At 39.8% G+C, this 17,033-nt stretch overlaps 1 protein-coding gene across 2 annotated transcripts in view; it reads left to right on the top strand.

Moving 5' to 3' along the window:
- Positions 1–17,033, top strand: part of INTS4 (integrator complex subunit 4) — a 117,692-nt gene that overhangs the window by 39,030 nt on the left and 61,629 nt on the right. For both annotated transcript variants that reach the window (XM_040489461.1, XM_040489462.1), the window contains 3 exons: positions 12,317–12,502; positions 13,326–13,376; positions 16,844–16,932. In XM_040489461.1, the coding sequence (XP_040345395.1) occupies positions 12,317–12,502; positions 13,326–13,376; positions 16,844–16,932 (326 nt within the window). The remainder of the gene's footprint in view (positions 1–12,316; positions 12,503–13,325; positions 13,377–16,843; positions 16,933–17,033) is intronic.

The following is a 17,033-nucleotide window of genomic DNA, read 5'->3' as shown; positions in this document are numbered from 1 at the left end:
CTTCCTTCCTTCCTTCCTTCCTTCCTTCCTTCCTTCCTTCCTTCCTTTTGCAATAGCCATCCCAATGGGTATGAAGTGGCATCTCATTGTGGTTTTGATTTGCTTTTCTGTAATGGTTAGTGATTAGTTATGGTAAGCATCCTTTCATGTGCTTATTGACCATCTGTATATCTTCCTTGGAGAAATGAGATTTCAGCCTTTAAGGAACTCATGAGCCAGTAGTCAGGGTTATAAAAGATATACTAGAAATAATATGGAGTTTCCTCAAAAAAATTAAAAATAGAAATACCATGCGATCCAATAATTTCAATATTGGGTATTTACCCAAAGAAAACAAAAACACGGATTTGAAAAGATATATGCTACCTTGTGTTTATTGTAGTTTACAATAACCAAGATATGAAAGCAACCTAAGTATCCATTGATAGGTGAATGGATAAAGGAAATATGGTGTATATATACAGTGGAATATTATTCAGCCATAGAAATGTTGGGATCTTGCCATTTGCAATAACATAGGTGGATTTAGAGGGTGATATGCTAAGTGAAATAAATCCACTGAGAAAGAAATATACAATATGATTTCACTCATTTGTGGAATCATAAAAAACAAACGAACAAACAAGTAAAGCAGAAATGGACCCATAAATATAGAGAACAAAGTGGTGGTTGTTGGAGGGTAGGGGCTGGAGGGATGAGAAAATGGCTGAAGTGGAGCAGAAGGTACAGGCTTCTAGTTAGGGCACAAATAAGTCATGGGGATGAAAGGTACAACATAGGGAATATACTCAGTGTTATTGTAACAGCACTGTATGATGACAGATGGTATACATGTGAGCATAGCATAATGTATAGAGTTGTTCAATCACTATGTTGTACACCTGAAACTAATAACATTGTGTGTCAACCATACTTCAATTAAAAAAGAAAAAGAGGGGCACCTGGGTGGCTCAGTCGGTTAAGCATCTGACTTTGGCTCAGGTCCTGATCTCGTGGTCTGTGAGTTCGAGCCCTGCGTCGGCCTCTGTGTTGACAGCTCAGAACCTGGAGCCTGTTTTAGATTCTGTGTCTCCCTCTCTCTCTCTGACCCTCCCCCCGTTCATGCTCTGTCTCTCTCTGTCTCAAAAATAAGTAAACGTTAACAAATTTTTTAAAAAAAAATAAGAAAAAGAATGGGGGCCTCTGGGTGGCTCAGTCGATTAAACGTCCAATTCTTGATTTTGGCTCAAGTTATGATCTCACTGTGAGATCCAGTCCCACATGAGGCTCTATGCTAACAATACAGAGCCTGCTTGGGATTCTGTCTCCTTTCTGCCCCTCCCCTTCTCATGCTTTCTCTATCTCTCTCAAAAATAATAAACATTTTTTTAAAAAGAAAAAGAATTTAAAGGGATCTTGAGACCAAAAACCATTTAGGAACCTGGTTCAGGAAAAAATAACATGTAGATACAAAGCAGTAGTGATAAAGTCAATGTGGGTAGATGCAGGGTCTTGTAGGTCTTGTTGAGAAGCCATTAAAGTGTTTTGGGTAGACACTAGGGAGAGAGGTGACCTCGGATTTGCATTTCATAAAGAAGTTTCTTGTGTTATGGAGAACTCGTTGGAGAAGAGGCCAATATTGCCTAGGAGATACCAGTCAGGATGTATTGTATCCCAATTCACAGGTTATAGTAATTTGATTTAAAGTGATAGAAAGATGGAAAAATATGTATAGGTTTGAGAAATATTTAGATTAAGGAGATTTAGTGATTGAGGATGGGTTGAAGGTAAAGGAATTATTCAAGATGATTCCTAGGTTTCTGGTTTTTGTGTCAGATTAGATGCTGGTGCCTCTCAGTGAGAACAGAGAATTCCGGGAAAGCATTGCATTGGGACCAAATCCAAACACCCCAACAACTTTAAACTTAATCTCCAAATGATAAAAATAATGTAAAGGATTTCCATATATCCTTCTCCACGATTCACCAATAGTTAACATTTTCCCACATTTACTTTGTTACTGTCGTTTTGTATCTACATGTTATTTTTTCCTGAACCATTTAACAGTAAATTGCAGTTATAAAGCCTATTTCCACTAAAGTAATATTTAAATACTTTAGTGTATTTCTTAAGAAGGCTATAATTTTTATAAATGCAGTGCAGCTCTGAAAATCAGGAGATTGAACTTTGATACAGTACTAATACTAATAGCAACCTTTATTCAAATTTTACCTATTGTCCCAGTATTATCCTTTATATAAATTTCTCTTTTCTGGTCCAGGATGCCATAGTGCATTTAGTTTTCATGCCTCTTGTCTTCTTTAATTTGGAAAGGTTCCTTAGCCAATCTTTGTCTTTCATGAGCTTGACATTTTTGAAGAATATAGGCCATTTATTTTAGAATGTGTTGCAGTCTGTATTTGTCTGATAATTCCTCTGTTTAGATTCAGGTTATGCATTTTGGCAGGGATACCACATAAATAATAATTTTCCTTCTCAGTTTATCATATTATGAGGCACAGATGAAGTTTGACTTGTTGATGTTGTTAACTTTGGTACTTGGTTAAGGTAGTGACTTCCAGGTTTTTTGTTGTAGAGATTTTTTCTGTGATTAATAAGTGATTTGTGGGAGATACTTTGAGATTATGTAAATATCCTCTTCCCCATCATATTTTTACTCAATATTTTAGTGACTATTAATAAGTATTGCTGATCTGGTTGTTCTTGGGTCATTGCAAAATCATGATTTTCTAACTCTTACTTCTTCTGTGTTTATTAGTTGACATTCTACTGTAAATAAAGCATTCCCTCCCTTCTTTCCTACTCTCTCTTATTTTATTGAATATATTATAATCTATTCCTATCATTATTATTTTTTGAAGTTCAAATTGTTCCTTTGTATGTCTTTCAAATATAATATAAGGTATGAATCTGCCATATTTTTTGTTTCACAGTAGGAAGAAAGTCATGCCTTCAGGTACTCTTAACTCTTCAATGTTCATTTCATTTTATCCTGTCAATAACCCTTTGAGGTACATTGTATAGCTAATCTTCATTTGAGAGATGAAAAATTTGGCTGACAGATTTGGCTAGGAAATTAATATTCTTTTTATATGTAGCATCTATACAACTAAAATTGGAGATCTTCTGCTTTCCTTCCTATCTGTGAAGATTTTTTCCAACAGGACAAATGTATCTTGTCATTTTTTCATATAAAGCTTTCTTAGAATCTGGTTTTAATTCTTCTTTGTCTCCATCTCACCTTTTGTTCCAGTCAGTCTCTGTTTCTATGGCAAAAGTACATTAAATTCTTAAGGCAGCATATAGAACCATACAGCCTTTTAACATTTAAAATATTATTCAAACCACTATTATGTGTGGTTTGTTAGAAGGTATCTGTTAAAATCATTTGCATATGGGGCACCTGGCTGGCTCAGTTGGTGGAGTGTATGATTTTATCTTGGGGTTGCAGGTTCAGGCCCCATGTTGAGTGTAGAGATAACTTAAAAATAAAATCTTTAAAAAAATCACTTGAATACAAAGTACACTGAATTTTTGTCCGTGCTTAAACACAATCCATATTGAAACTGAATGAATCAGTAAGTTATTTTTGTCTTAAGAAACTTCATTCTTAGATTTTTTTGATACACTTAACCATTGATTTTTTTCCCCCTATAGCAATAGTTTTAAACTGGTTTAGTCTGGTTTTGACACGGATTGCTCTTATTACTGGGGAAGTGGTTTGCTTACTCATTCCATTAATATAAAAATGATGTCACTATAGTGGCCTGGGTATAACACCAAAATAGCATCATCTGCAGAGCAGACATACTAGGCAGCTATTAGTGATGATGGCATGATGCAAGAAGTGACCTGTATGGGAAGGACATCACAGAACTGTAATTGCTGCCCTGAGGGTGCGATTTAGACTTCCGCTCTCTTTCGGCCTAACATTCAGTGTGCAGTAATAGGCTGGTTATACAGCAGTGTTGCCTGGTTACCTTAATAGAAGCTGGAAGATTTCAGTTTGTTGTTTGAAAATTGAATGAAGTGTTTGTAACAGTGGAAACAATCTTCAGCGGCTGGTGGTTCAGTCAACAGTTTAGTTATGAGAAGTGATGTTTTCATACTAAAATAGTTTGTTAAAAAAATATCCTGTTTTAAGTGACAGCCATTGTCATCTTATCTGTAAGTTTCTCTTAACTTCTCAGTTTCACTGTCTTATTTTGATTGATGGTTTTGAGCTTTTACTATATATAAGGCATTTTGAGGACTTCAGGGTATGTTTCACATTTCTGCAACCTAAATAACTTGGAGGCAAGAATTAACTCTGAGCCACAGTGTTGGAGTGAACCATTTTTATAATGAGAAGTTCTGTATCTGAGAGCCTCACCCTCAGCATAGTGGCTTTTTCATCAGGTTTCCTTTGTTTTCTTCTCCAAGTAAGCTTGCCTGCCCACCCCACGTTCACACAGGACATAGCTTCTCACCAAGTCCGGGTTCCCACTTAATTCAGGAATCTTCTCCAGGAGCATTCTGATGTGAGCCATTAATAGGTGCTCACTACCTTTCATGACAGACTGCCCTGTTGTTAAACAGCCATCACTAGAAAGTTCGTGTTTGTGTCTTCCAGGTCAGCAGACCTATTTCATCCAGGTGCCCACTCTTACCTCCGACCCTTCACCATTTTCTCTGCAGTCACTTGCGCTTCTTTTCCTTACCTCTTCTCTTCTTAAGTAGGTTTGTTTGTTTGTTTGTTTGTTTATTTATTTAAGTACATTCTAAGTGCTAGGCACTATAGTAGGCTCTTGTACTTATTGAATGTTTATTATATCCCAGTCACTATTAGCTAATTTTACAGACAGTAATTCCTAAATGAGTTCATTTAGTGTACTCACCACAAAATTTCATGGTAGGGGATATTATTCCTATTTTTACAAAGTAAGGATTTCTAAAGACTTGTGGGGTTTAGTGAAGATCCCAAAGATACTAACTGGCGGGGCCAGCAATCAAATAGGTCTGGCTGATTCCCGTCCATGCTCATTCAGCTTTGCTATTTTGCCTCTCAGACAAGATGTGAAACAATTTATGGAATCCACTTTGTCTGCAAAGCTTCCTATGCTTCCTGGAGGCATTTTCTGAACCTGTTTGGGGTGTGGTTCAGCTATTGCTGCCTTTTTCTTTGAATGGTCTTAAAATACACTTTTCTTATGGATAATGTAATTTCTTCCTTCTTTCCTTCCTTCCGTCTTTCTGATTTTATTTTATTAAAAAAAAATTTTTTTTAATGTTTATTTTTGAGAGCGAGCACACTTGGGGGTGGGGCCGAGAGAGAGGGAGACATGGAATCTGAAGCAGGCTTCAGGCTCTGAGCTGTCAGCACAGGGTCCAACATGGGGCTCAAACCCACAAACTGTGAGATCATGACCTGAGTCAAAGTTGGATGCCTAACTGACTGAGCCACCCAGTGCCCCTGATTTTATTTATTTTTAAGTAATCTCTATACCCAGGATGGGGCTTGAACTTACAACCCTGAGATCAAGAGTTGAAGGCTCTACCAACTGAGCCAGCCAGGCGCTCTTGTTTTTCTAATGTTTATGAAACAGTATGATTTTATTTTTTCTTGTGTGTGGACAGTTCAATTATTTTTTTAATTTTTTAAAAATATTTATTATTGAGAGACAGAGAGAGACAGAGGATGAGCATGGGAGGGGCAGAGAGAGGAGGAGACACAGAATCTGAAGCAGGCTCCAGGCTCTGAGGTGTCAGCACAGAGCCCAACACGGGACTCAAACTCACAAACTGCAAGATCATGACCTGAGCCAAAGTCAGACGCCCAACCGACTGAACCACCCAGGCGCCTCGACAGTTCAGTTATTTTTAAAGTCTCAAAATTGTGGATAAGTTGCAAGTATAATAATAGGGAACTTTATTTTCCTGTGAACCATTTTAGAATAAGTTGCCCATTTGTTATGCTTGAATACTTTAGTGTGTGTTTTCCACAAGCAAAGATATTTTTCGACAAAACCTCAATATGACCATCAAAATCAGGACATTAACATCAGCATATGCTACCATTTATCCTCATAGCTCATTCACGTTTCACTGTTTGTTTCATTTCTGTCCCTTATTGGAAAAGGATCCAGTTCGGAATCACATGTTATGTTTTTAGTCACCATACCTCGTTAGTCTCCAATCTGGTATAATTCCTCAGTCTTTCCTTGATTTTATGATGTTGACATTTTTGAAAATTGGGATAGGTCTTTCATAGAACCTTCCGGAAGTATGGTTTATCTGATATTTCCTCATAATTAGATTCAAGTTTTCCACCTTTGCTAAGAATATCACAGATGTGGGGCGCCTGGTTGGCTCGGTAGGTTGAGCATCCAACTTTTGATTTTGGCTCAGGTCATGATCCCAGGGTTGTGGGTTTGAGCCCCGCATCAAGAGCCTGCTTGAGTTTCTCTCTCTCTCCCCCCAACTTGTGCCCTCTCTCTGTCTCTCTCTCAAATAAAAAAATAAATTAAAAAAGAAAAAAAGAATATCACAGACAAGGGGCACCTGGGTGGCTTAGTTAAGTGTCTGACTCTTTTTTTTTGAACGTTTATTTATTTTTGGGACAGAGAGAGACAGAGCATGAACGGGGGAGGGGCAGAGAGAGAGGGAGACACAGAATCGGAAACAGGCTCCAGACTCTGAGCCATCAGCCCAGAGCCCGACGCGGGGCTCGAACTCACGGACCGCGAGATTGTGACCTGGCTGAAGTCGGACGCTTAACCGACTGCGCCACCCAGGCGCCCCAAGTGTCTGACTCTTGATTTCCACTCAGGTCATGATCTCATGGTTGTGAGATCAAGCTCTGCGCTGGGTATGGAGCCTGCTTAAGATATTCTCTCTCCTGGGGCGCCTGGGTGGCTTGGTCGGTTAGGCGTCTGACTTCGGCTCAGGTCATGATCTCACTGTCCGTGAGTTCCAGCCCCGCGCCGGGCTCTGTGCTGACAGCTCAGAGCCTGGAGCCTGTTTCGGATTCTGTGTCTCCCTCTCTCTCTGCTCCTCCCCTGTTCATGCTGTCTCTCTCTGTCTCAAAAAAATAAATAAACGTTAAAAAAAAAAAAAAAAGATATTCTCTCTCCCCCCACTTCTCCCCTACTCACATTTTTTTCTTTCTCAAAAAAAAAAAAAATACATACGTATGTATATATACGTATATATCAGACATGTATACATTTGATGTATATACATCACATATATATACACACACATCTGAGATATATATACATATATATACACATGTATATACACACACACACATATATATATGTGTGTATATATACACGCCCACATATATATACACACACACATATATATGTATATCAGAGGAGCGCCTGAATGGCTCAGTCGGTTGAGCATCCAACTTCAGCTCAGGTCATGATCTCACAGTTCATGGGTTCGAGCCCTACGTCGGGCTCTGTGTTGACAGCTTAGAACCTGGAGCCTGCTTTGGATCTGTGTCTTTCTCTCTCTCTGCCCCTCCCCAACTTGCACTCTGTCCTTCTCTCTCTCAGAAATAACTAAATATTAAAACAAATAATCACAGACAAGATACTCTTCTTACTGCATCCTGTTAGGTGCTACACCATTTTGATTTGTCCCAGTACTAATGATGTTTACTTTGATCACGTGGTTAAGATAGTGTCTGTCACACTGCTTCACTATAAAGTTACTGTCTCATTTTGAAATGAATAAGTGTTTTTGTGGGGTGGCACTTTAGACATTGTAAATATTCTGTCATCAAACTTTCAGTTTGTGTATATCAGTTATGGACTCCGATTACTTGTTTGCTCAGTGGGTGGTAGTCTGTTACTATAATTATTTGTTGTGATGTTCAGATTTCCTGATTCGGCCAAGTGGGAGCCCTTTTACGCTGGCTTCTGTGTTCTTTTGACTTCTCTTGTTCTTTGAATACTTCTTTTCTTTCTGGCACAATAAAATAATCCAGGCTCATTTTGTACTTTCCCTACTCTAGCCCTGGAATCAGCTATAATATATTTACTCATTGGATACATCTTCCTGTTTCTTCAGTTTTGTGTGTGTGGGTATTATTCAACGTTTATTTATTTTTGGAACAGAGAGAGACAGAGCATGAACGGGGGAGGGGCAGAGAGAGAGGGAGACACAGAATCGGAAACAGGCTCCAGTCTCCGAGCCATCAGCCCAGAGCCTGACGCGGGGCTCGAACTCACGGACCGCGAGATCGTGACCTGGCTGAAGTCGGACGCTTAACCGACTGCGCCACCCAGGCGCCCCTGTGTGGGTATTATTTACGCGAAGTGTTTGCAGCCTAGTTAGCTAATCATAAGAATTGGTTATTGATTTAGGATCAGTATGCTTATCATGCAGTAATTGGAAATCTGAGCAATTCTTCATGCTGGAGACTAGTGGTACTTGGGAGTAATATATGTAAGGAAAACAGGTATTGTGGAGCTTTGTAAATATTTAAGGTACAGATGCTCAACTCTGAACATAGCACAGTTTTGAAAATCATGAAGTAATTTATGCAGCGGAATGGGGGAAAAGAGCTCTGGATTGAGTGGATGTCAGGAGTGTTTAGCTCTTCTAAATTATCAGGTTTTTTTAGACATATCACTTAATCCTTATAGTCCCGTAAAATAGGGGAGTGGCAGATTAAGGCAGGAGAAGAGAAATGGGTGTTTACTGAGGGTACTTCTAGAGACTGTTGTGATTTCAAACCAATGATTTTATAGATAGAAAAACCTGGAAAATTTGAACTTGAAGGGACTGTCTAAAGATACTTGTTTTGTATTAACATTTGTATATTATGCAAATATCTTATTTCAGTAGCATTATACTAGATATAGCCATTATGTCTTTAAAAATACTGCTGAGAAAACATCCATATGGCTAACAGACACATGAAAAAAATGCTCAACATCACTCATCATCAGGGAAATACAAATCAACACCACAATGAGATACCACCTCACACCTGTCAGAATGGCTAACATGAATAACTCAGACGACAGATGTTGGCGAGGATGCAGAGAAAGACAATCTCTTTTGCATTGCTGGTGGGAATGCAACCTGGTGCAGCTATTCGGGAAAACAATATGGAGGTTCCTCAAAAAATTAAAAATAGAGCTACCCTATGACCCAGCAACTGCACTACTAGGTATTTATCCAAAGGATACAGGTGTGCTGTTTCGAAGGGGCACACACACCCCAATGTTTATAGCAGCGCTATCAACAATAGCCAAAGTATGGAAAGAGCCCAAATGTCCATCGACAGATGAATGGATGAAGAAGATGTGGTGTATATGTACATATAATGAAGTATTACTTGGCAATCAAAAAGAATGAAATCTTGCCATTTGCAACTATGCGGATGGAACTAGAGGGTATTGTGCTAAGGGAAATCAGAGGAAGACAAATATATGTCTTCACTCATATGTGGAATTTAAGATACAAAACAGATGAACATGAAGGGAAGCAAAAATAATATAAAAACAGGGGGACAAAACTTAAGAGACTCAAAAGAGAACAAGCAGGGTTGCTGGAGGGGCTGTGGGTAGGGGGATGGGCTAAATGATCAAGGGGCATTAGGAGGATATTTTTGGGGATAAGCACTGGGTGTTATATGTGGGGGATGAATCACTGGATTCTACTCCTGAAATCATTATTGCGCTGTATGCTAACATGGATGTAAGTTAAAAAAATAAGTAAATTTAAAAAATACTGGTGAGAAGAGCTAACATGAAAAAGATTGGCAGTACTTAAGTGTTGACAAGGATGTGGCACAACTGGAACACCAAGTGTCACTGGTGGAAATGTAAATTAGTTAAATTAGTACAACTGCTTCGGAAAACTATTTGGCTGTTTGTTATTAACTGAATGTATACATGGCTTGTGACCCAGCAACTCCATTCTTATGTATCCAACAGAAGCCCCATTCAAGCTTCCACAGTCATGGTAGCATTATTTAGAATAGCCAAAAACTGGAAATAACCCAAATGTCTATCAATATGGGAGAGGAAAAGTGGGTTGTGGTGTACTGACAAATGGAATACTATATGGTAATGAAAATGAAGGAACCATTGCTATATGCCATACTATGGATGAATCTTACAAACATCATATTAAGCAAGAGAGGCCAGACACTGGTTGATTTTACAAAGTATAAAAATGGGCAAAATAGGGCGCCTGGGTGGCTCATTTGGTTGAACGACCAACTCTTGATTTTGGCTTGGTTCATGATCCCAGGGTTGTGGGATCAAGTCCCTATGTCAGGCTGAGTATGGAGTCTGCTTAAGATTCTCATTCTCTCTCTCTCTCTCTCTCTCTCTCGTTCTCTCTTTCTCTTTCTCTCTTTTTCTTTCTCTCACTCTCTCCCCCTTCCCCTCTCCCCCTTCCCTTCTCCTTCTCCCTCCTCCTCCTGTCTGCACCTCTCCTCTGCTTGCCCTCTCTCTAAAATTTTAATATGGGAATGCAAGCTGGTGCAGCCACTCTGGAAAACAGTATGGAGTTTCCTCAAAAAACTAAAAATAGAACTAACCTACGACCCAGCAACTGCACTACTAGGCATTTATCCAAGGGATACAGGTGTGCTGTTTCGAAGGGACACATGCACCCCCATGTTTATAGCAGCACTATCAACAATAGCCAAAGTATGGAAAGAGCCCAAATGTCCATCGATGGATGAATGGATAAAGAAGATGTGGTGTATATATACAATGGAGTATTACTTGGCAACCAAAAAGAATGAAATCTTGCCATTTGCAACTACATGGATGGATCTGGAAGGTATTATGCCAAGTGAAATTAGAGAAAGACAAAAATCATATGACTTCCCTCATATGAGGACTTTAAGAGACAAAACAGATGAACATAAGGGAAGGGAAACAAAAATAATATAAAAACAGGGAGGGGGACAAAACAGAAGAGACTCATAAATATGGAGAAGAAACTGAGGGTTACTGGAGGGGTTGTGGGAGGGGGGATGGGCTAAATGCGTAAGGGGAACTAAGGAATCTATTCCTGAAATCATTGTTGCACTATATGCTAAATAGTTTGGATGTAAATTAAAAAAACTTAAAAATAAAATTTAAAAAAACTGAAAAAAAATAAAATTATAATAAAAAAACATTGGCCAAATAAATCTAGGTGTTAGAAGTCAAGATATTGGCTAATTTTTATGGTGGTGGAGTAGTTTATGGGGGGGGGGACCAAGAGGGGTTTCCTGTTCTGTTTCTTTAGGTGCTTTTTTTTTTTAATTAAAAAAAATTTTAACATTTATTTTTGAGAGAGCAAGACAGAGCATGAGTAGGGGAGGGGCGGGGGGGGGGGGGACACAGAATCTGAAGCAGGCTCCAGGCTCTGAGCTGTCAGCACAGAGTCTGACACGGGGCTCGAACTCAGGGACTGTGAGATCATGATCTGAGCCGAAGTTGGCCACCCAGGCGCCTTTATCTGGGTGCTTTTTATATGTGTGTATTCATTTGTTTAAAATTCATTGAGCTGTACACTTAACCTTTTTGCATTTTTCTGTATGGATATTAAAAACTTTAAAAACTTACACATTTCTGTTTTTTTAGATTTGATAGCAAATAAAATGCAGCTTACGGGCTTTATTTATTTATTTAAAAGTTTATGAATTTATTTGAGAGAGACAGAAACAGCACAGACGGGGATGGGACAGAGAGAGAGAGTGGGAGAGAGAATCCCAAGTAGGCTCCGTGCTGCCAGTGCAGAGCCTGAGGTTGGGCTTGAACTCATGAAACTGTGAGATCATGACCTGAGCCAAAAACCAAGAGACACTTAACCAGCTGAGCCACCCAGATGCCTTTGGGGGCCATTTTTAAAGTACCTTCTCAGGGCCCCTGGGTGGCTCAGTCACTTAAGTGTCTGACTTGGGCTCAGGTCATGATCTCATGGGTCATGGTTTTGAGCCCCACATCGGGTTCTGTGCTGACAGCTCAGAGCCTGGAGCCTGCTTCAGATTCTGTGTCTCCCTCTTTTACTGCCCCTCTCCTGTTCATTCTCTGTCTCTCAAAAATAAACGTTAAACAATTTTTTTAAGAAGTAAATAAAGTACCTTCTCTTTATAAGGCAAAGCGCTAGCTCTTGGGAATACAGAGAATCTTATTTTCTAAGGACTCATCTTTCTTTATGATGATACATACTCAAGTAACATGGTACTAGAGAGACTGGTGAGAATGTTGTGTTTGAGTCATTCCTAAAGCTGATAATACTTTTGTTTCTGGTTTTTTATTTATTTTAAGCTATCTTAATCCTGTCCTTTTGTTCTCTTTTCCTTTCATAGCACCTCACAGATACCTCCCATGGTGTAAGAAATAAATGCCTGCAATTACTTGGCAATCTTGGCTCTTTGGAGAAAAGTGTCACAAAAGATGGAGAGGGCCTAGCTGTCAGAGATGTCCAGAAGATTATAGGGGATTACTTCAGTGACCAAGACCCACGAGTCAGGACAGCAGCTATAAAAGCCATGGTAAACATGATCATGGAAATCAGAGGGTGACAGTTTGATTTGTTTGTTTCATTAAAATTTTTTTTAAATGTTTTTTTAGAGAGAGAGAGGGAGGGAGGGAGGGGCGGGCAGAGAGAGAGGAAGACACAGAATCTGAAGTAGGCTCCAGACTCTGAGCTGTCAGCACAGAGACTGATGTGGGGCTCAAACTCGCGCACTGTGAGATCGTGACCTGAGCTGAAGTTGTATGCTTAACCGACTGAGCCACCCAGGTGCCCCTCATATGTTTGTTTGTTTTTTTTTAAAGTTCATGGCTAATGTTGGTTTGGGTGCTTTCTGAACACCCCCCCTCCCCCTGAATATTCCTTAGGCTCACTTTCAGGAATGTGTTGATGGTATCACAGAACTCAAAGGCACACATTCCTTTGTATGGCAGGTGTGCTTTTCTTTGGGCCTCTCTGGTAGCTTTCACCCATATACTGAAACATAGAGGGTACAACTTATACCTATTATAATACCAAGTCACATCCCTCCTCCAGGCCCCTGGGTGGGGGAGGGGGGGTACATTTTAGGGGGAGGTAGTGTTAACCATTTCTTCTTTATCCTTCTTATCATTATTTAATATTTTTCTAATATCCCCTTGGGACAGTTGATAGGTTAGATTTATTAAGTCTCTTGTTTCTACCCAAAGGTCTGACCAGATTTCTTACTTGTATAGCACTAATTTTGGCTAATGGGAAGTATGTTAATCTAATGTAATGGGGGAAAATATATGAGATTGTGGGAGACTTTGGAAATACTGATCTTTTTTTCTCAAATACTTAAACTTATTTCTATTATCTAGTTGCAGCTTCATGAAAGAGGATTGAAATTACACCAAACCATTTATAATCAGGTACCTTACATGATTACTGTCTGGGAGAGGAGGAAGGATAGTGAAACTGGGAGAGTGTATACTAGTTGTCAGAATTTGAAAACATGGAGCATCAACTGGCAACATTAATTGGGATGAATGTGAAGTTGTATCTAAAACACATGTTAGTAAGAGGATGGAGGATATGTAATTGAGTAGCACTAATACATGTAAAAACGACTTTTAGGAGGATTTAGGTAGCTCACTGTGTATACCAGAGTATACAGAAAGAAGTGTGTGTTCAGAATAAGCAAAGAGGTAGTCTTTCTGATCTTGTGTTTGGTTGGGCCAAGCATGAAGTTGATTCGAGGCACCGTTCTTGACATAGTAGAGTTTTTCTGAAGAAAGATGACTGAGACCCTGGGATCATTTGGAAAGGTATTCACAGTATTTGTAGTATTGGTAAAGAAACGCACTGTGAAGTTGTAGTATCACTAGGAGAAGCTGATTGACCAATAAAAAGGCCTTACAAGGTGATATTTCTCTTGTAGAATAGTTGAATGAATCTGGAGACCAGCAATCTAAATCCATGTCAGAGACCAGATTTTGTACAAAGAATGGTTTTATCTTTCAGAAGAAGATGGTAATTAGATAAGCCCCTATGATTGATACATAAACCAAGTTTATTCTTTTACATAATTACATAGAATGAGTTCAGAATGGTTGTTTTGGTGTGACTAGCACCTTATCTCCCTGTAGGAAAACTCTGTGGGAAGCCAAAAAATTTAAGGAAACTTAGAGAGTAAGGATTCAGAGGAAGAATAGTTAGTTAGGTGATTCAGATATTTAGTGGCCTAAGACTGTGTCAGTTAACAAGGCAAGCAATGATGAGGGCTTCAAGGGAGTGAGGATGGAGTGTTGGATTATTTGAGGTGTGAATTTGAATTAGGTACCATACCAGTTTTGGTTGAGTTTGAAGGATTGACGGGACACCCATGAGGAAAGTTCCAGGTTGCAGATAGTTGTGGAAGTCTGGAGCTCAGCAGAGGCCAGAGCTGGAGGTGGGTAACTGAAGCCATCACTATCTAGGGGGCATGTGGATACCCAGAGAGAGTAAGAAGATTGAAGGAGACCAAGGATGGAAGCCACAGGTAAGGTCCAACATTTAAGAGACAGACAGAAGAGACGGAGGAGGAGGAAAAATACCTTCCAAAAAAGGCAGGGGGGAGTTCTCACAGTTGTCACAGTCACATGCTGCTGAAAGGTCAGCGAGATAGGCCTGAAATTTACCCATTGGACTTTTTAACAAGGCAGCCATTAATGAGTTTGGAAAGAGCAATTTTAGTAGAGTGTTGGGGATGGAAGCCAGATTAGGGTCAATTGAGGTAAGGCATTTCAATAGTGACTGTACTTTAAGGAACTTGGCTATAATAGGATGGCAGGATGGAGGATGGTAGAAAGGGGTATTGGACTGAGGGAGGGCTTTTTGTATTTTAAATAAGTATGCTTATGTATTTAAAATGTATGCTAAATAAGTATGTTTATGTGTTGAAGGGAGCCAGTGTTTTGGGAGAAATTGGTGATGGAAGAGACACAGGGGGATAAATGGTAGAGTAAGTTCCTTTAAACAGAAAATCAGACTCATGAGCTGAATCATCCAACAGATATTAATGAATACCTAATGCTGGTTGTATAACACCGAGCATGTTGGATAGGATCCATGCCCTTCACATTCTCATGGATGAGACAGGCAATTAAATAAATAAACACAATAATTAAGCATGTGAATAGTGCTATGCAGTAAATAAATAGGGTGCTATAATAGAGAATCACAAATAGGACCTATATTGGAGGATGGTAAGGGAAGGCCTGTGTGAGGAAATGATGGGATCCATAGCAAAAGTAGAAGGATTAGGAATTAGGATACTTTTTCCTGAGACATTAAGAAAATGAGGTGTGGGAGAATACAGGTATAAATGAATTTATAACTGTTATGGAAGAGTTGGAGCATTTGTGCCTGAGAACCTGGCTTTTTCTCAGATAAACATGCTGCTTTATGGCTGGAAGTGGGGTAGGGGCCCAGAGCAGGAGGTTAAGATAAGCTGCCTTAGGGAATGGGTGTGGAAAGCAGGGGTGTGAAAGATTTCAGAGAGAGTCAGTAAGGTTCGAGATCATGAGCTCCCAGTCCGCTAGAGAGAGTGGTCTTTGCTAGTGCTCTCCTGCCCTTGTGAGGAATAGAGAAGATGTTGGGTTTGTAGAGCAGCTGTAGAAGTCTTGAGAGCATTGTCAGTGGTAATGCTGACAGTGCTGTCGGGACTAAGTAAAGGTAGGTTATGGAGCAAGGAGAAGGTGGTTCATGTGGAGAAAAAGGGTAGGATTAAAGCAATGGTTCTCAACCAAGGTGATTTTACTCTCTAAGGGATATTTGACAGTGTCTGGAGATATTTTGGGCTTTTGTAACTGCGAGGGAGAGGGAGAGGGTGCTGCGTTACAACCGTTTAGTGGGTAGAAGCCAAGAATATTGCCAACCATGTTAACAGTGCAGAGGATAGCCTCTCACAACAAAGAATTGTATAGTCAAAATGACAGTAGAGGCAAGGTTGGGAAATCTTGGTTAAACGGATAGGTAGGTTAAATGAGACTGAAGAGCAAATGTGACGGATTAATTCATGGAAATGGAGGAGCTGGTGGAGTAACAGGTTATGATCAGAGGAATACAGCATCATGGAATATAGGATTTTTATTTTTATTAAAAATTTTTTTTTGAGTTTATTTATTGAGAGAGAGAACAAGTGGGGACAGGGCAGAGAAAAAGGGGGACAGAAGATCCGAAGCTGGCTTCATGCTGACAGCAGAGAGCCCAATGCAGGGCTTGAATTCACGAACTGTGAGATCATGGCTTGAGCCAAAGTCGGATGCTTAACCGACTGAGCCACCCAGGTGCCCCTGGAATATAGGATTTTTAAATTCTAGAAATGGAGTAGTTCTGGGTGTTGTTGAAGTCTAGGGTGTTGCTATGTAGGTGGGGCAGGGATATTCCATTTCAGACCAAAGTAAAACAAAAATCTGGCTTCTTTTGGCAGTTTAGCATTAAAATTATACGTTTACTTAGAGTGCTTGAGATTTCAGATTGCCAGAAATTTGTGCTTTGATTTTACAGCAAGGGGAAAAAAAAAAACCCCAACAGCCCAGATTTGGGGTTTGTGCCCATGTGAACAGCTCTGTGGGCTCCCAGCAGGCTTTGCTAAGATCGATACTATTCTAGGTGGCTTTTGTGCTGTCTTTCAATCTGTGGTTCTGCTTTCAGACGTGTGGTGGGAGTCAGAACACAGAACACAGCTGACAGAGGCCAAGAATTCTTTGTTGGGCAAAAGTACAAGAAGTTAAAACTACCCACAAGTATTTTGATTGGCATCCTTATCCAGCTACCCTGTCTTCATTTTGAAGGTAGTTTGAACATCACCTGTGAGGACACAGAACTAATAGACTTTTGGAATTCTTGTTTGCAGGCCTGTAAATTGCTGTCTGATGACTATGAACAAGTGCGCAGTGCTGCAGTCCAACTTATCTGGGTTGTCAGTCAGCTCTATCCTGAAAGGTCAGTGTGGGTGTAAGCCAGCTTTTGTTCATTGCTAAGCCATTTTTCTCTTCTCCCATCATGCAAAAAGCCCTCCTCCAGATAAGGAATGTTGGTTATAT

Source organism: Herpailurus yagouaroundi, unplaced genomic scaffold (assembly GCF_014898765.1).
Source record: "Herpailurus yagouaroundi ecotype Mexico unplaced genomic scaffold, PumYag 180, whole genome shotgun sequence".
Classification (NCBI taxonomy): Eukaryota; Metazoa; Chordata; class Mammalia; order Carnivora; family Felidae; genus Herpailurus; species Herpailurus yagouaroundi.
The sequence above is the reverse complement of the archived record's forward strand: the minus strand, read 5'-3'. Positions and strand labels throughout refer to the sequence as shown.